Here is a 21,392-nt window from a genome sequence, read left to right on the forward strand (position 1 = left end):
CTTCTGTCTGCGATTTCTTCATCAGTAGCTAGTATGTGGGCACGGTTTGTGCCTTGCCATTTACATCTACCTTTAATGGATGTTCACTGCTTGCCAGTATTCTGTGGTGGTTGAATGGTGTCCATCTTCAGCATTACGTGCGAACATGCTTGAAACTCTGTATGCAAGAACATTTTTCCATTTCCATGTTACGGTTCTGGTGGAGGCCAGAGTTTAGATATTTGGTCCGTTACTCGTTGGTAAGACATGTGGCAATTCCACGGTTGTCTATAGTCCTCATCCCAAGAAGAAATCTTGTGGTAGCTGCAGAGTCTCTCTGTAGACCGTTTACACTGTAGACATTTTTAAATGTGGTTTGTAAGCAGTTCACAATCCCGGTAGCAACACTGACAAGGTTGAGGCTCAACTGTCTGTACGACACATCAATGCAGGTGGTTGTGTAGTGGTATCTGAATCCACATAATCTGGACAGCTTTGAGAATACCTTTCATTCAAACTTTTTTCCCATGATCTGTAGTCATGTTCAGAGGTCAGTTGAATCCCATTGTCTGTGTGGCCAGAAAGACTTATGCTACTGTCTCTGCTGACATGACTGTTAAGTGGCACTGTTTTTGCCCATCTTGTGTATTGATCTTCTACTGTCAGGAGATAACATAATCCTTCTGATGGCGACAGTAGTCCCACAGTATCCAAGTGGAAGTGCTCAAACCGTTCCATCATTGGCAGGAAATCTCCTACTGGTTTTTGGACATGGCACACAACTTGTGTGGGACAACCCATGGATAGTTTCAAAGAATCATTTTCACTGGGCTGCAGGGATAAATGGGCCTGACTGGCTACGTGACACATCACACCAGACCTCAGTTCATGTTCTTGCTACTCGTACTTGCTTAAACTGCAGCCATGTAGAGATGTCATTGTTGTATCGTCTGAGTTGTGGGTCATGCGTTTGGGCCCTTGCCAGGTAGGTTTGTGATATGGCTTTCACCCATGACAAGAAATCTGCTATGATGTTCTCCACTCCACGAATGTGACACATGTCTTTTGTAAATGGGCAATAAATTCCAACTGCCAAAATTGGTGTGGGGAGCAGGTGTCCTTGTTCTCTTTAATGCAAAGGTTATAGGCTAAAGATCGGTGTAGACCATAAATGCTCCGGCTTATATGTACAGACGAATGTATCACACTGACTCATATATGGCAAGTAACTCCCTGTCACATGTACTCTTTTGATTTGCGTGCTGTAAGTTTGTGTGAAAAGAACCATCAGGGGACCATTTCAGAGGATGTTGGCCAATTGTGTCTCTGCTCGCTAGAACTGCTGTCAATGGTGTCTGCATCTTGGCTGTGCCTGCTAAATTCTGTGTGTTGAAATTGATTGCTCCAGTAAATCTTCTAATTTGATGATAAACTGTGGGAGGCTACTCTCTGTATGAAAGCTATTTAGTCCTTTGGAGGGCGTGTTCTGGCTGCTGATACATCGTAACCCAAAAGTGTTACTTGTTTCTGCTTGATTGTACATTTCACTTCGTTGGCTACAACTCTCTCTCTCTCTCTTTCTTTATGCATTCAAATACATTTTTCAGATGTTCTTCATGCTGACTTGCTGACTTTGAAAATACTGAAGCGTAATCTAAGTACACAAAACAATGCTTTAATCCATGCAGTACCTCATCAATAAACATTGTCTGCAACTGGAATTTGGTGGTAAGCCTTCTTACAATCAATCACACTGAATGTTGTCATCACTGCCAGTACTTTGGTAAAGTCTCTGATACTGAGTATCAATCCAGGACTGGGTGGGCACTAGGTGCCATGTAATCACCACAAGACCTTTAAGTACTATCTTTTTTTCTTCACAAAATGCAGTGACAAGGTCCACAGTCTGTCAGAGGTGTGTATTGCTCCATTTTGCAATAAATTTTTGAATTGTGCTGTTTTTGCTACAAAATGGTCTGAGGCTGACCGCCCGAGGGATTGCGAGACTTGTAGACATGGTATCATTTGAATGTGGTGCACCACATTGGGTACTACTTGCTGTATAAGTGATACTTAAGTGCTGTTCGCACCTGATGATGATGATATTCTTGCATGGGTCACTGCCTGCTTAACTTTTTGTCCTAATAAGCCCCTGATGACTTAATTGCCTTTGCAAATCTATGTGGTGCTAATGTTGACTTCCTTTCTGGTGTGGTAAAGAAAAGCAGCACCTAGAATGGAATCTAAAGCTTCTGCTATAACAAAGGTCCACTCATAGTCCTGCTGGAGACCCAAATTGACTTTTGATGTACATTTATCATGCATCGCTATTGGTAATTTATTGGCTGCCATAAGAATTGCTTGTGGGGAATTTCATATCACTATACAGATTTCTGCCAGTAGTAGGCTATTGTCCAATTTGGAGTCTATAAAATTATAACGGCATGAATACACATCTCTGATGTACAGTCTGTGTGATAGAATAGAGGCTCGAGGTAGATTACTCACCATGTTCAGCTTCTTCCCTGGCTCATGTCCTAACTGCTGACTTTCATGGTTGCTACATGAAACCGTGCATGTTGCGCTTCTGTCACCAAATTGCCAATGGTTTCAACAGATCTGTTGCTGAAAACTGTTCTGATTCACCTCATTTTCATTCCAAGTCTCGCCTGATTGATCTCCTCTGTCTCTTGAAGCAGCTAAACACCTCTTTCTGTAGTGACTCAATCTTCTGTTGCAGTTCATGCAGCTGTTGATTTAGATCAAGTTGTTGGACTCTGTATATAGCTGCTGCCTCATTTTCACAGTTGCTAGGAACCAGTGCGATGCCCACTGTCTGTGAGTAGTTTAATGTTGCGTGGACTTTATCAGTGTGGTAATAATGTCTTTTTCACATTTAACCACTGATGTTTACATTGCTTCTGGTTGCTGTGCAAACCATATATGCATCAGCATTCTGTTTGGTAAATCTATGTCTCCTATAATGCCACACAAGTGCTGCAGATACTCGGAGGGAGTCCTGTTCCCTATTTGCTCATAATGTAACACTTGCTTGATAGAGTGATCAAATGGTTTATACTTGTAATCAGTTAGTGCTTTCTTCAAGCATGTGTATTGTTGCTCCTCCAGCGGCTGTGCCAATAGCGGCCACCCTGTTGTCTAATGTGTCTCATCACTGCTGCGAATTTTGTGCACTCATCCATTACCCCATTATGCTAGTACACTAGTTCCAGCATTGCAGACCATAGTACTGGTTTGTCCAGTAGGAACTGCAGGGTCCATACCTTCCTCTGCGGTCTTTTCCTAATAGCACATCTAGTCCCGTTTTGTGACTGCGGACTGGTCGGTAGACTTGTCTGACTTTGCTAATTGGCAGACCTGTGATTTGCCTCTGCATATTGTCCCGCAAGGCTGCTAGCTGTGTTCTCATCTCTTCTTTCATTTTTACCCAATGATACTGCCTGATTTTGTGCATCCATTTGCATGAACATTAGCTCTTTTTGCTTGTGGGTTCACCACTTTATGACAATTTTTGCTGTAAATACTGTGTTAGTAACACACACCAAAGTAAAGTTATGAAGAAACTTTTTATTAAACCTTGTGAGAACAGACTCTGATCGAGAATAAAAAATCCATTACAACTATGGAGATGCTATTAAAAGAGTAATAGTAATGTCACTCTACTCCCTCCAAAGCACAACACTTTGATTCACTGTGCATTTAGTATCTCTGACTGCAGTGACTCCCACGAGTGTTTAATGTAAATAACTGTAATGACTCTATTGTGATCATCTGGTGCTGTCTGACCTGTCTTGACAAATGTTAGATTCTGTGTTGCAGGTAATGTCAAGGGATGCATCAGACCACACCATTCAAACAATGCAAAGTAGTCTTTTTTTTACATTGCATTTTTGTACAGCCAATTCTCCAGGGAAACAGACCTGATTAACATTGTAGAAGAATTTTCTCTTATAAACTCTAAGGCTTAAGTTTCATTGCAAACCATGCCTATTTCTTCATCACAATGAATTTAGGCTCTGATAGTGAATTTTGAATTAATGGATGTAATTGTGTCATTCTGTAACTTTCCTACTTCAGGAAACTTTTTACTTGTCAGAGGCGCTGCAGTCATGGACTGTGCGGCTGGTCCTGGCGGAGGTTCGAGTCCTCCCTCGAGCATGGGTGTGTGTGTTTGTCTGTAGGATAATGTAGGTTAAGTAGTGTGTAAGCTCAGGGACTGATGACCTTAACAGTTAAGTCCCATAAGATTTCACACACATTTGAACATTTTTGAACTTGTCAGAGGAAATATAGATGTATTCTGAAGTTAACCTCAGTTAAGCTATAAATAAATACTGCAACAGTTAAAAGCAAATTTATTACAAAAAGCTAAATATTACACTTTTTTATTACACCTCTGCATAATCACCATTTCACTTTGAGACTTTTTCGTGTCTCCTAACAAGCAGGCTACTTCCATCTGCACAAATTTATGAGATTGTAGTCAGCTCATGATAGTCACTGAAAATTCTTCCTCAGGCTCAAAGTGTTGAAAGCCAAACCATTTTTTAGTGGGTTTGAAGAGGTGCAAAACATTTGCAGCCAAGTTTGGGCTATAGGGCAGATCTTCAGACACGTCCCATTTATAATGACTAAAAAAATCATCTTGCAGGCATGTATCCAGGTCAGTATTATATCATCTTTATATGTATTGTGACTAGTGGTTTTCATTCAGTCATTGGCTCATTTTGAAGGTGGTTGTACCATTACCAGCCAAAATATTTTAAGCTCTTTTCAAAGAGAAACAATGACAGGCAACATTACAATCACTTGACACAGTACTGTGATGCTGTCTTCATTGGGATGGAAAGTTTTGAAATGCACTATAGGATTTGGCAGCAAGCAGTTACACAGTTTGTGGGCAGGAGCGACTCTTATCATAGGAGGATATGTTACAAACTGGTATAAACTTCCAGTAACAGGGAACAAAATCTATTTCCTTGTTCAGTGTGGATCACATTATCAAAGCAGACAGATGATGATAAAATAATCAGTCTCGAGTGCAAAAAACAGATGTTTTATAAGTGTGACTTGTTTCACTCATGAAAGACCATCCTCAGACCATAGGCAATCACTGAAATTTAACACAAATTTCTACAAGGGAACTCAGGATTTACATAGCATGTTAACTAGATACATAAATGTTAAAAGATTATGATTATAAAATACCCATCGGTAAGCTGCATGGTTGTAGCTGTAGTGTGTGCTGGAAGGCATGATCGTCAGCTGCTTAGTAATGAGTGAATGCAATGAGTTATAAAGGCAAAACTTGTTCTTTATAACTCTCAGCACTCACTCACTACTCAGAATTATAATATTATTACAAGACACTTTTTGCAAACAGTTCATTAATATTACGTTGCAAGAACCAGTTAAAATTTTACTGTATCCCAGTTAGTCAAATACAATGACTCATGAATTCCAGGAATCAGTCATCTGTTTTTCAGTCAGTTAAAATGATTCTCACTGTAGTTTTCTCTCTGTGTCTAACTTGCAGCACCTGAAGGAGTCAGCTGGTCCAGTCATTGAAATATTGTTCATAAAATGGAAACATCAACTTGGTAGAACATCTGGAAGCATACCATTCATTGAAAAATTTGATGTTAATTTTACATATGTAATTAAAATGCTTAAGAACTATTCATGTGTGTCTGTGTTTTATTTGCAGATGTTTTAATATGAATTTTAATGTCTTTTTCAGCCAGTGGAGGACAGAAAACATCAGTTGTGGATGATAAATTCTTTAAATTGGGAGAGATGGAAGAGTTCCTAGACAAGGAAGATAGGAAGGAAAACTCAAACAACCGCCTGAATTCAAAGAAAATAGCTGGGGACAAGTCAGATGGGCAGTTAGACGATGATGATGATGATGATGATGATGATGAGTCAATAGATTACTTTGAGGACATGCCTTCTGAAGACAGCAATGACGAAGTACAAATTAATTTTTTATTTTCCTTCTGTAAAACATAAGATATACAAAAAATGTATGAATTTTATGGTTTTGGTTGCAGATTTTGTATGTGGTGCTTAGTGTGTCATGATAACATCAATAGCATTGTGTATTACTCAGCTAAGTGATGGGGTAATCTTGCCATGGTGGCAGCACCACTGTGTTTATGCTCAAGAAATAGGGTGGGGAGGGGAGGGGGGAGTGAAGGGGAAGTGGAGCAACACTGGCAGACTCTCCAGTATTCTTACGAATGGAGTGGTGTCATATGTCGCCCATCTACCGCCATTTTTACAAGCTACATAATTTGCAGAAGACGAAAATCAGATTTTGAAATCTGATGCCAATGTTCACAATCATGTTTACAAGATAATCTTGAATCTAATTTGCTAACCTGATAAAATATTGCATTCATGTGTCACTTGTGTAACACGAGTGGATTATGATTATGTAAATGTGCTGTTCCGATTTAGTCATCTACATCTACATCCATACTCCGCAAGCCACCTGACCGTGTGTGGCGTAGGGTACCCTGAGTACCTCTATCAGTTCTCCCTTCTATTCCAGTCTCGTATTGTACGTGGGAAGAAGGATTGTCGGTATGCTTCTGTGTGGGCTCCAATCTCTCTGATTTTATCCTCATGGTCTCTTCGCGAGATATACGTAGGAGGGAGCAATATACTGCTTGACTCTTCGGTGAAGGTATGTTCTCGAAACTTTAACAAAAGCCCGTACCGGGCTACTGAGTGTCTCTCCTGCAGAGTCTTCCACTGGAGTTTATCTATCATCTCCGTAACGCTTTCGCTATTACTAAATGATCCTGTAACGAAACGCGCTGCTCTCCGTTGGATCTTCTCTATCTCTTCTATCAACCCTATCTGGTGCGGATCCCACACTGCTGAGCAGTATTCAAGCAGTGGGCGAGCAAGCGTACTGTAACCTAATTCCTTTGTTGTTGGATTGCATTTTCTTAGGATTCTTCCAATGAATCTCAGTCTGGCATCTGCTTTACCGACGATCAACTTTATATGATCATTCCATTTTAAATCACTCCTAATGTGTACTCCCAGATAATTTATGGAATTAACTGCTTCCAGTTGCTGACCTGCTATTTTGTAGCTAAATGATAAGGGACCTATCTTTCTATGTACTCACATCACATTACACTTGTCTACATTGAGATTCAATTCCGTGCACCATGCATCAATTCACTGCAGATCCTCCTGCATTTCAGTACAGTTTTCCATTGTTGCAACCTCTCGATGCACCACAGCATCATCTGCAAAAAGCCTCAGTGAACTTCCGATGTCATCCACCAGGTCATTTATGTATATTGTGAATAGCAACGGTCCTATGACACTCCCCTGCGGCACACCTGAAATCACTCTTACTTCGGAAGACTTCTCTCCTAGGAACTCCTCAATCCAATCACACAATTGATCTGATAGTCCGTATGCCCTTACTCTGTGTAAAATCAAACTGGTATCCCATCAGGACCAGCGGCCTTTCCTCTTTTGAGCGATTTTAATTGTTTCTCTATCCCTCTGTCGTCTATTTCGATATCTACCATTTTGTCAACTGTCCGACAATCTAGAGAAGGAAGCACAGTGCAGTCTTCCTCTGTGAAACAGCTTTGGAAGAAGACATTTAGTATTTCGGCCTTTAGTCTGTCATCCTCTGTTTCAGTACCATTTTGGTCACAGAGTGTGTGGACATTTTGTTTTGATCCACCTACCGCTTTGACATAGGACCAAAATTTCTTAGGATTTTCTCCCAAGTCAGTACATAGAACTTTACTTTCGAATTCATTGAAAGCCTCTCGCATAGCCCTCCTCACACTACATTTCGCTTCGCGTAATTTTTGTTTGTCTGCAAGGCTTTGGCTATGTTTATGTTTGCTGTGAAGTTCCCTTTGCTTCCGCAGTAGTTTTCTAACTCGGTTGTTGTACCACGGTGGCTCTTTCCCATCTCTTATGATCTTGCTTGGCACATACTCATCTAATGCATATTGTACGATGGTTTTGAACTTTGTCCACTGATCCTCAACACTATCTGTACTTGAGACAAAACTTTTGTGTTGAGCCATCAAGTACTCTGAAATCTGCTTTTTGTCACTTTTGCTAAACTGAAAAATCTTCCTACCTTTTTTAATATTTCTATTTACGGCTGAAATCACCGATGCAGTAACCGCTTTATGATCGCTGATTCCCTGTTCTGCATTAACTGATTCAAATAGTTCGGGTCTGTTTGTCACCAGAAGGTCTAATATGTTATCGCCACGAGTCAGCTCTGTAAGTGACATTATCAGCACCTGTGGAGCTTTTTAAAACATGCAGATACTGAGGAGGTTGTTCAAGAGGAGAAATCTTATCCATGTGATACTTTTATTACCCCCACTGATCACATGCATTATGGAAATTAATTGCTAAGAGATTGCTGGTTGAACAGTATTATAATCAAATATTTTGAACTCTTACAGTGGCTAGAAATATTACAAATGGGTAAAGACATTGCGAGTAATTAGCAAAAAGTATCTTGTGTGGTGCTGTAGAATCCAGAGCATTAAAATTTTTGTACTTGTCACGAACAGAATGCTATAGAATCCAGAGTATTAAAATCTTGTACTTGTCCTGAGCCGAGGCACAGTACGGGGGTTTAAATATGGTATATTTGTGACCAGCAGAGGTTATGAGTTTGAATCCCGACAGAGGCTTTAAAATTTTTATTTTTAAATTTTTATCAAACTAACTTTGTTCAGTACTTTTTTTTAATTTCTAAACCTTTGCCTTATCATTTTGATCGCCACACAAACTTTTTTATTTGCTCACCTCCTTATAGGTTTCGAAAAGTCAATCCCTGCTATCCTCTCCCTTCCTCTGCCCTCCCTTTGTGAGGTAGTGAATATTTTGTCACCCACAAACGATTATGGATGAGAGTGTTTGCAGGTAGGAGAAAGCCTGGTACAAAGGATAGTGTGGTTGTTGTTCTGTTAATTGTGACAATATTTCTGCAATTGTGTATCTTGTTTCATCATAGAAACATCTCTTAAAATAAATAAAGAAAATACATCATGGTCAACACAGTACTTTTTTCCTTCACTCTACACAAAACCACTGTAACCAAATAATCAACAGTTAAAAAAAGGCAAGTAGAAGCCTTGCAGCTGTCTGTTACACATTTGCAGACACTTGATGGGCATTGTGCCTCTGTGAAATTCCATCTTCAGGAGATGGCAGCTGTTTGCAAATGTATATATTCCATCACCTGACAGGTTCATGTGGCCGATTAACATTGCCTAGCACCAGCTATTCTTTTTTACAGTAATATAACCCAAGGCAGAAATACCCCATGTGGCACAGCCAGCACTACAACTTGATGGTGCGTTACATAACCCTGCTATATGTGCCATTGAACTAAATACATATTTAATACAGAAACAGGATGAACAGTATCTTTATCTTACTGTAGCTTCTTAGAAAGCTTTGCTGGCGGTCTCAGAAGAACTACATCCCACGTTGATCTCATTGTTTTCCTTAGCTGCCTCTGTCAGTCTATTGTATGCCAATTCAGTTGCTGACAATAATGATTCTTAGCTTGTATACATAGCATATGATATAATTATATTTTCTGTTTCTTGGTCCATCAAAACATCTTTCCTTCCAAATTATAGAAGGGACTTAGGTCTGAATGGTATGGTGGCAGTAGGAGGAAAACAAATCCATTTTATTGCAAAAAATTTGCCTATGTAATAAACAGAACAAGGCTGGTGAGTCTTCACTAATGCCAAAAGTTTGACTTTCCATAGACATGGCTCATAATATTTGTATTTGGCCAGCCAGAATTGCATTTCACATTTTAGAGAACAAGTAGACATTGGTTCATTTTCCTGCTTATTGTGACTAGGTGCACAGTCAAAAACAACAATATTTTATGGGGGTAAGCCTGGATAACCTTGGACTACACACATTTTTGAAAATTTTTACTGTCCGTTTCTGAGTGATAATACAATGTTTTGATTTTTGAGTCATATATGAGAAGTGAATCTCATGTCGTTGTCTGCATGAACAACGGTTAAACACTGACTGGCATTTTTATTCAGCAGTACTTCTCGCACAAAAAAGTAACAATGCGTACTACTTTAATCAGAGCACGTGACCAAGTTAGATCCTGCTGTGGCGACATTACCACTTCTCCTTGCAGGGTAATACATTGTAAGATTTTTTTTATTTTTGTTATTCACCACAGCTACCTTTTGAAGGACTAGAAGTTAATAGTATTTTGCACGAGTCATGCTCATTGTTGTGCAGAGACTGTAAATATAATCTATGACTATTACAAGAACCGAACAGTTAATATTAAACACATCTTCCATCTTTACATTGCTTTGTAACAGGGATCTGCACTCAGAGCAAAATATGGAGATTTCTTTGATGAACCAGATTTAGGTGGGCGCACAACTGATCGAACACACATTGATGACCAAGCAAATGGAAGAAGTAACAAGAGGAGCGTAAGGTAATGAACGGTATTGCTATTACTATATATTTTATCGAAAGGAAAATTCAACACAAAAACTATAAAATTATAAAGGGACATGATAGAGGCCCATTATTGGAAGGCAGAATTCCAATATTGCTGATACAAACATGTAAAGCTGAGAACTGTTCATAGCATTTGGAGCTACTATTTTCTTCCTCGTGGAGAAAAGAGGCATAGGTTGTAGAAGATAAGAAAGGAGAGGCAAATCGTTCAGTTCCTGCGATGATAGGGGCCCACATGTTAGGCCAAGTCAAACTTACACTTTTAATTGGGTGTATCAGCAGTAATAGGCTTTTGCCTCTTGAAAATAAGTACTTACCAACTTATTGTTTTTTTCCTTTCTTAAGCTTACTGCAGTTTAAGTGTGGTTTTCACCAGTCATGTTTCACTTTTATTTGTAGAGCATACTTAGTAATTATTTTGGAATGGTTTACATTTTAACAGTGTAAGGAAAAGATAGGTCCTATTTAGCATAAAGACGACAGGTTAAGTTGCAGACAGACACAACGTAAAGACATTTACACATTAGCTTTTTGCCACAGCATTCGTTAGAGGGGGTGGGGAACGGGATAGCAGTGTTTGGGTGGAGGGAGAGAAGAGTGATGGATCTGCCAGAGTCTGCAGGGACCAGATTGACAACAGATACATTGTAGGGAGGCTGTGGAGCAGGGAGAGGGGAGGGCAGGGGAACGAGCGAAAGAGGAAAGGAGAGTTGAAGGGGAAAGATGGGCAGGTGGTTTGGCAGAGGGCGGGGGACAGTATATTAATCTAGGTTGAGGCTGTGATAATTTTGGGAGTGTAGTATGTGTTGTAAGGATAACTCCCACCTGCGCATTTCAGAAAAGCTAATGGTGCAGGGGAGGTTTGATCCATTGGCTTGAGTAGTGAAGCAACCATTGAAGTCAAGCATGTTATGTTCAGCTTCACGTTGTGCCACATGGTGATCTGCTTTGCTCTTGGCCACGGTTTGGTGGTGGCTGTTCATCCTGGCAGATGGCAGGTTCATAGTCATACCAATATAAAAATTTGTGGAATGACTGCACCAGTACTGCTACATGACATGGCTATTTTCACAAGTGGCCTGGCCTCTGATGGAGTAGGATAAGCTTGTGACAAGACTGGAAGTGCTGTTGGATGGATTGGGCAGGTCTTTCACAGGCAAATGATCCCTGTTGCAAGGTGTTGGCACTGGGAGTGGCATGGGATGGACAAGGATGTTGAGCAGGTTGGGTACATGATGGAACACCACTTCAGGAGAGGTGGCAGGATCTGTCTCATTTCGGGAAATGATGATTGTTAAGCAGAGCACTGGCGAAGGATGTGCTTCCATTGTTCCAGTCTGGGGTGGTGATGAGTGACATAGGGACACTCTTTTGTGACTAGTCTTTGGTGTGGTGGGAGGGTTGGGGGTGTGAGATCTGTTGGCAGACTCTTGGGAGATAGTGCTTGTTTATGAAGACCTTAGTGAGACCTTCAGCGGAGGGGGCAAGGGAGTTCTTGCCACCGCAGATATGCCATCGCTGGGTGGCCAGGTTGTATGGGAGGGATTTTTTGGTGTGGAAGAGATGATAGTGGTCACAATGCAAGAACTGTTGGTGGTTGGTGGGTTTAATGTGGACAGAGGTGTGAATGGATCAATTAGAGAGGAGGTTGTCAAAGTCCAAGAAGGTATCACGGTGGGTTGAGGAGGACCAGGTGAAGCAGATGGGAGAGAAGGTGTTGAGGTTGTCAAGAAATAAGGATAGGGTGTCCTGGCAGTGAGTTGAGATCATTAAGATATAAGTGAACCTGAACTAGGATGGGGGTTTGGTGTTATGGGAGGCTAGAAAAGTCTCTCTACATGACCTGTGAACAAGCTGGCATAGTAGGATGCCATGCAGGTGCCCATGGCTGTGTTGCATATTTGTTTGTATACCTTACCTTCGAAGGAGAAGTAGTTGTGAGTTACAATAAAGTTAGTAAAGTGTGTGAGGAGTGAGGGTGTTAGTATGGAGCCTAAAAGATGCTGGGAAGGTAGTGTTCAATAGTCGTAAGATCTTGGGCATGAGGGATGTTGGTTTATAGGGAAGTGGCATCAACATTGATGAGTACGAGTCCACAAGGTAAAGAGATGGGGATGGTGGAGAGTTGATGAAGGAAGTGGCCGGTACCTTTGACGTAGGAGGCTAGATTTCGGGCAGTTGGCTGAAGGTGTTGGTCAGTGAGGGCCAAAATTCTTTCAATGGGAGCACAATAACCAGCCACAATGGGGTGTCCAGGATTGTTGGGTTTGTGGATATTGGGGAGCATGTAGAAGTGGGGGTATGGATGTCATAGGGGTTACGAGAGAAATGTATTCAGGGGAGAGGTTCAATGAAGGGCCAAAGGCTTCAAACTGGGATTGGAGGCTACGTTTGACTTCTGGGACGGAGTCATTCTGACAGAATTTATAAGTGGAGTAGTCACATAATTGACAGTGGCCTTCCACCAGGTAGCAGTGCAATTCATAACAGTGGTGCATTCTTTGTCTGCAGGTAGGATGATTAAGTCAGAATTTGTTTTTGAAGTTGTGTATGGGTGTCCTTTCTTCTGCTGAGAGGTTGGTATTCTGAGGAAGGGACTTGCGAAGGATGGTGAGGCCAAGTTGTAGGTAAGGAATTCCTGTAAGGTGACCAGTGTACAGTTGGGGGGGGGGGGGGGGGGGGGATCACAGTTGGATGGTAGTGTGAACTGGGGAGATAGGGTTCAGTGTTGGGATTAGGTTGGCTTTTTGGCATATCCATCTGTATTAAATAGGAGGAGAGGATCACAGCCGATAGGAATATTACTATTTTCAACCTTTCGTCAGCTGTAATTTCATTATCAGTTCATTGGCAACCAGTTTCAACAATACATTTCATCATCACCAGGTTTTCTAAATGTATACTGCATGTATAGTAAGCACTACAAGAGCTGATGCTGGTACCAGTTATTTTCATGTGGGACTTTCTGATGTCTTTTGGGAAAATTTAGCCACTATATATTTGGAAGTCATGATGATGATGAATTGTATTGTTGAAACAGATTGCCAGTAAAATAATAATGAAATTACAGCTGATGATAGTGTTGAAAATTGTAATAGACTGGCTTTGGTTGAAGGAATTGGTGGCAAATAAGTGTTGCCTTTGCAGGGATCAAGAGAAGGGCAGGAGGTCCTTGACAAGTTTTGATAAGTCCAGCATGGTTAAATTAGGGTGTGTGATTAAAGGTGAGGCCTCTGGATAGGAACTTTTGTGGGGCTGAGGGTTTCAATAGAATGGTTAACAACAGTGTTACAGGAATGTTTCAGCTCTAGATTTGGTGAAGTGTTAGTAGCGAGTTTTGGGGGATATGACAGGTTGAAAAGATCAGCTAGGCAGGGTTTGGGTGCTCTGAGGGATTGACAAAGAGAATCACAGTGCATAGGGTATGGACTGGATAGTGGTGCTCTCAGGCAGCAGTAGGATGTCAGCAGGTTGGATAATTTATGGAGGTGGTGTCTGGAATGCTCCTCCAGGTACTGGAGAGCAAGGGATTCAATTTCAAAGATGTGATGTATGTAGTAAGGACTGCACAGTAGTAGTATCTTGTAGAGGGAGTACAGGTGGCTCTGGAATGTGTATGGCTTGGAGTTGTCTTTGCAGTACCAGGCTTGTGAGGGACAGGGACGGGCAGAATTTGTAAAGGTGAAGATCATTTTGAAAGGAGGGGTGGTATTTATAGATTAAAAATAGTTCTCTTTTATAAATGTGGCACACACATTCCTTTCGGTGTTTTTTGTCTGTTGGTACAACAGGTGAGAAATACTGACAAATTGCAATAAGCTTAAGGCAAGGAAAAACAACAATAAAAATTGACACATAACAGCTGCTGTAGATGATGGTCATGTGAACAAAAACATATTATCAGTGAACTAATGTGTCTATTTGTAATTGCTACAATTATATGTTTCAATTCTGATGGGATGCTTTAACATATAACACTAAAACATTGTGTGATGGGAGCAGCATAGGAGAAGTGTACAGATTTCATTTACAATATTAGTGTAGTATTTCCTTTTCTTTTGCAGAATGAAAGTGTATAGGCCTTTTTTTGTCTTAGTATGTTAAGATTATGAGTGCATTTGTTATTTAGTTTTTAGTTCTTAATATAAAAGTTTTCAGAACTTACTCACAGGTTCAGTCTGCCAGCTGAAGAAGAAGAAGAAGAAGAAGAAGATCATGAAGAAGAAGAAGAAGATGATGATGATGATGAAGACAAAGATGACGATGACACAGAAAGAAACATAGAGCAATTGCAGGAAAATGAAATTAAATGCACAGATGTAGGGACCAAAAAGTCTGTTGCTGTCAGTGAGGAGACTACTTTGTCTAGTCTTGAACGAAGGAAGGCACGACTAGATGAAAAGGTAGCCAAACTAGAACAACAAGCACTTTCTGAAAAACCATGGCAACTTAAAGGTGAAGTTGGTGCTGACACTCGACCCCCACAATTCACTGCTGGAGGAAGCAGTTGAATTTGACAGTGTCACAAGACCAGGTAACAATTTTATTTGTAATGTTCTCAGTGTTCTGCAGCTAATAAATATCAAAAAACAAAATGTGCAATAAAGTATTTGCTAAGACTGTAGTGTATAGCAATGTAGTATTGCTCGAGATTATATATATGAGAGAGAGAGAGAGAGAGAGAGAGAGAGAGAGAGAGAGAGAGGGGGCGGGGGGGGAGGGGGGGGGGGATTACAAATTGGCATAATATACAAAACTGGTGAAGAGTGTGTGTGTGTGTGTGTGTGTGTGTGTGTGTGTGTGTGCGCGTGCGCTGTATTAAACAGTGCTTGCTGGAGGGGTATGCTGATACTGTATTTTTCATCTTGTTAAATTTTATTACAGTCCAGTATCCATTATCTGCTAAAATTTAGTCTTTTAGGTATAAACTGTACATTGCAAACCCACATCTCACTGAATAGTAGAAACATGGAGTTGTCAAAAGGCACATAAACAAGACTGATAATGTTGATAGCTTTCAGATCCTTTTTTGAACTAGAGTAGTCATACATACTATACAAGAGTATACATGCATGTGTAAGCCACCCCCTCGCCACACACACACACACACACACACACACACACACACACACTCTCTCTCTCTCTCTCTCTCCTCTCTCTCTCTCTCTCTCTCTCTCTCTCTGGTACGGCAGCAGTGTTCAGCTGAAAAGGTAATGAAACAGCAGTTTGCTTTGTCACATTCCTTTGCCGTTGCATGTAAGAATAAATAAATTTATGGTAGCTGCATATAAAGAACAATGTAAAATAATATTGACACAAAATCAGTTGATTGCCACATACGTTTCACCAGCTTCGCCTTACTCATTTATGAATCTGAAAATTGATAGAAGTGTCGTGATAACAGTATCAACAGACGAGCAATTACATAGTAGCACCCACTGTTTACTTTGTTCAGCATAACAGGAAAAAATAAATATAAAAGATGGGACAGCAATAAATTTGTACACTGGACTCGCATTCGGGAGGACGACAGTTCAATCCCGCGTCCGGCCATCCTGATTTAGGTTTTCCGTGATTTCCCTAAATCGCTCCAGGCAAATGCCAGGATGGTTCCTCTGAAAGGGCACGGCCGACTTCCTTCCCTGTCCTTCCCTAATCCGATGAGACTGATGACCTCGCTGTCTGGTCTCTTTCCCCAAACAACCCCAACCCAATAAATTTGTGGGTCGTTGCAATTGCAAAAACTGTTCTTGTTCATCTGATAAGTGAAATTTTTTTACATTAAGATAAGAAAAAAATAAGTGTAAAATTATTTCATCAGAACAAAAGTATGATTTCATGTTTAATATGGTTTTCACTATAAGTAAATGTGTAGCTATTTGTTATTCTACAGTCATGTGACGAGAAATTGATAACAGGATTTACATCGTGTGTCATATATTATTTTGAACATATGCTTATGTTGAGCTGTAAGTAGTTATTAACAGTAATTACACTGTCTAGTCGCATCAATGTGACCACTTGTCGAAAGCCTGAACAACTGACTTTTGAAGCACGACTGCTGCGAGATGTGCAGGAAGAGGGTCGATAAGATTCTGAAAATTACAGCAAGTTATTAAAAGGTTCCTCACTACTTAACAGTTGATCCTTGTGACCAGTTGTAGCCTGATAGAGCTGCTACAAGAGCACACTCACCATACATTATTTAATCTTTGGTGCCTGTCCCAGAGAGCTCATAACCCCCATACCATCACATTTATTGGTCTCCCTCATACGACTGGGACCGTGCATCTGGCTATACACAAGAGGGGGAACCAAAGTATCTTTATTAAAAACCAGATGCCCCTAAAGTTTCAGACCACTGCCACACAGCTAAGGCACCTGGATTAGATGAAGCCACTTCATCTCTCAGACTACCCATTGTAATGTTACTTAAGTTTCTTCGGCCTGGTCCATTGATGAATGAATGAGAAATTTTCATGCTTCACAAAATTTATTCACATAATTGACGTCCGAACTGCACACTTGTCGTGTAAACAAAACACGGACTGACTTCACTCATATCTTTGACTTCCAGAAGTAACTTCAAAAACTGACTCACAAAACAACTACTCAACTAACTCGCTGCATCACTTTGTATAGAATTTTAACAATAACTTCCAAAATAAAGCATTATTAATTTTGTAAAATTTTGATGTTACAATTAAATTTTACAAGAAAAAAAAGAAAAACTGATGTTACAGCTGAATAAGGTATAAAATATAATATTGAGTGACAATTTTTTATAGTAATATCTTTAGTTTTCCGTCATAAAATCATTCTGAACTTTAATTACAATAATGTCTCTTGTATTATTTTAGTTACGTAATTAATTACAGTTTGGATTTGGTTACCAACATGTAATGGTAGTACAGAGCTCATGCTTTATCCGATTAAGTACGTAGAATGCACAAATAAGGCCTTAAATTCTGGGAATTGGAAAACTGTGAGATGTGAACAATTGGAGAGTTAATTATAAATGTAATTACAAAGAACATTTATTGCAGAGGAAGACATAAAAATAAATAACAAATGAAAATACATTGCTTGGTAATAATGTTTAAGCTGTTTCTCAAGATAGTGAGGTCTTCTGTTACTGGATTTTTAGATTACCATTTTGTTAATTAGAAGCATTGATTTTTTGTGCTAACATCTCTGCTGTCCTTAGTTATTTATTGCTGAGGACTTATTACTTCAAGTTCTTGATTAGTTACTTAATTTAGTATATGTACATAATTTTATCAGTGACAACAATCCATCGATAATTACGACAACGCACGTCCTTCCAGAATATTCCACGCCCCTTCACAACGAATATCGAGTTTTTTATCAAATAGGACAGAATGGTACATATAAAGACACACATATAAGGCCTTAAGAAGCACTGAATTGTCCAATAACTATCCGATTGCTTATATAAAAAAAAAAGGTGGTATTGGACATTTCATATGAGTCCTGCAGGGGGAGGGGGGAGACTATACCGTTTTACCCCCCCCCCCCCCTCCCCTCACCCGCCACTCTTACAGGTATTAATTGTATGAATGACTGCTAAAAACATACAAGCAATCCAAAAAAATCAAAAAAAGTTTTCTTTTCTTAGCTGTCACTCCAGTCACTGGTTCACATTGCACATCTTAAGGAATTGGCAGCTCACAATCATCGGTCCTTTTGTGCTGTCCATCTTGTGTCTGCAACCCCTCTTTTTATGGCAGTCTCTACGCTGCAGTAGCACAGTCCACTGTTGGTTTCACAGTTTTTTAATTTTCACTTCCATGTCGGGTAAGGATCTTGGATACTGTTCTCTAGGTAGGAATAAGGGTGAACTCATTATTGAAGGTACTCGTGTAGGTTACAATTAAGGTCGCATCAGGTATGAATATATCAAAAGCATTCGCTTATTACCCTATACTATTAGCATATTTACAAACAAAATCACACACAATTAAGCATCTCTAAACTGTAAAGATTTAGCTATATACAGATTAAAGTCAATGAACCAGAAATGAATTATATATGTATCCTTCCTTTTTGATTAATATTTCAGTATATTCCACTATACAGTATATTTGACCCCCTCCCCCCCAGATCTCGTTTAACTCTTTATCATATCAATCAAACTCACAGACTGCTCATCACACCATCTTGTAATAACAAACTTTTCACAAAATGTCTTTTTTTCACAGTGAAACTTGTCCATTAATAACACATGTACATCTTTACCATTGTCCCTTTTTGTTCATCTCATTAACAAATTCGTAAAATCATGACCATGCCTGTAATTCTCAAAGAAGCACCCACAAATCAAATACATGTTCTACAGAGTATAACTACAATAACTGGTCAATCATTATTGTAGGAAAGTTAAATTTAGTACACAGTTTACATTTTCAAATTATTCCTCAAATAATGTCACTCAGTAGTCATATTACATACAGAAAACTCATACTACAGAGAATGGATAGTATTTTCAGTAAGAGATAATTTCATTACAGATTTATATATGAGTAAAAGATGTAGCATCTGAAACGGAAAAGAAGAAAATAGAATGCTACATAGCTTGGAGATCTAGTGCTTGCCACATACTTGACACAAAGATGTGTCCTCCTGAGGGCTTTTACATCAACTTAATTTTTCTTGGTTTTGACACTCCATATGGTTTGATAAAAATATGGTTTGTGAGATTTTAGATTAAGTCTACATTCATAGTTCTTCTCCGTTTTCAGGTTCTCACTAAACACATCTTTGTATTCCCACAACAAACTACCTATTTGATCAGTCTGTTCTTCATTTAGACCTCCAGCTTCTTTTAGTTTGGTGACCACTAATTCAGCATACTTGTCTTCACTGCATTCTTCTTCGTTGTCTTCCTTGTTAACATCATTTTTTTCATTTACACCATTCTTGCCTGCACAATTTCTCTTACTTGTCTGAATTTTACTTAGAGCTACATCAGATGATTGCTTGATGTCATGTCCCTCTTTTACACACTGTCCACTTTTTCCCAGAACTGATCTCACTGTAAGCCTGCTGATTGGTTCTACCTTCCCAGTTGGAATGCATCTAAATCATAATGTCTATCCACAGGTTCCTTATCTGGTGATACCTTCTCAGTTTCTATTGGTACAGTCTGGTTCTCATATTCTTCACAAATACTACTGACATCATCATCTTCTCCATTAATTAAATCTTCTTTAACCTCCATACACACCTCACTGTCTAATTCTTCCTCCCATTCATTATTGCTACTGTTACTTTCACTATCAACATTGTCACACATGCTATCATCTCCAATACTAGGCACTTCTACAACATCTTTACAATGATCATCAGAATTTTTGACAAGTTCACCAGTATAAGTATCATCACGTAAGTGCTTAACGGTGATAGATTCTTCCTCCATTAATTTACTTAATCCAAACTCATCAAAATTACCATCAGAACCAACATTTTCTTCGCAAACTACTTTGTTGCACTGAATAGTTTCTTCGACATTCTTACAAATGCTAATAATTATATCGTCCGCACTTTCATTCATACTTTTCCAGAATTTACAATCAGACTGTAATTTGCTAATCTGATGTGCTCTTCTTACATTAGTTGTGTTATTTCCACGCCAATATCTTCGATTACTCTGTCTTCTGTAGTATTTTCGATGTTTCTAGGCCAGTAATGTTTAACCTGATTTTGGTACTTATTTCTCACCTGAAACTGACAGGCTCCTAGTGAGGAGTCATTTAGTTTAAATTTGTCTAGTCTTCATTGGTGATTATCCAGTTGTCTGTCATTATTCTCCCAAGGTCTCTCCCTATTGTCATATCCTCTGTTTCCATTTCTACGGTTGATCCATCTATTATCACTTCTATTGTAACCACTATTATTATTATTATTATTCTGATTTTCATTGTCACCCCTACCTTGATTCCTGCTCTGATTTCCCCCCCCCCCCCCCCCCCCCCACACCCGGATCGTGGATTGCCAAATCTGCCATTACTAAACCTCTCATTTCTCTCAAAGGCTCTATCCAACTTATCTTCATACCTCAGGAACTGATCTACGGAGTCATCTGGTCCATAAATCAACTCCCACTGTACTCTTTTCGGCAATCTAATTTTTAAGGCATCTATTTGTATCAGTTCGTCAAAAGGTTTGTCTAAGTGTACTAATTTCCTGAATTGGTTTTCACAAGAACACTTCAAGCTACCATTACCTTCCCCATACATTCGACCATTCAAAAACTCGCTCTTAATCCTAGCTTGCTCAGATTTTGACCAAAACTTATTTAAGAACTTTCTTTCAAATTCATCATATGACATGGTACAATTGACATTCTGATTGGCCCATGAGATTGCTTCTCCATCCAAAAACCTCTTAACAAATTTAATTTTAACATTGTCATGGCATTACTAAAATTATCTTGGGAATGCTGTAAAAAATCAACAGGATGCAATTTACCATCTCCTGGAAAGCATTTTAAAGGTATGCCACCGGATACACAATTAATATTTCTAACAAAATTTCTTTGAGCTACACTCTGTTGTAATTCTACAACTTTCCTACTTAAATCTAAAACATTATTTTTACACAAACCTATTTTTTCATCACACTTCAGTTCTACATTACTTATTTGATTGGTAATGTCTGTAAATGTCAGCTCAGAGTTCCTTTGGTAAATTTCTACTTTTTCTTCTAAGATTCTCCTAGTCTGAACAACCTCTACTTTAAGTTCAGATTTTTCTACTTCTACATGTTTATCTAGTGTTTCGAATCTCTCCTCTTTTTTTTGACAACTCTTGTGTGAAATTAGTTTCTAATATTTCTAACCT

At 39.4% G+C, this 21,392-nt stretch overlaps 1 protein-coding gene across 1 annotated transcript in view; it reads left to right on the forward strand.

The window, feature by feature from the left end:
- LOC126272619 (U3 small nucleolar ribonucleoprotein protein MPP10-like) overlaps positions 1–21,392 on the forward strand; it is an 82,393-nt gene that overhangs the window by 18,567 nt on the left and 42,434 nt on the right. The window contains 4 exon segments of the mRNA XM_049975578.1: positions 5,741–5,973; positions 10,383–10,504; positions 14,702–15,014; positions 15,016–15,064. Coding sequence (XP_049831535.1) covers positions 5,741–5,973; positions 10,383–10,504; positions 14,702–15,014; positions 15,016–15,064 — 717 coding nt within the window.

This window comes from Schistocerca gregaria, chromosome 5 (assembly GCF_023897955.1).
Source record: "Schistocerca gregaria isolate iqSchGreg1 chromosome 5, iqSchGreg1.2, whole genome shotgun sequence".
In the NCBI taxonomy this organism is placed as follows: domain Eukaryota; kingdom Metazoa; phylum Arthropoda; class Insecta; order Orthoptera; family Acrididae; genus Schistocerca; species Schistocerca gregaria.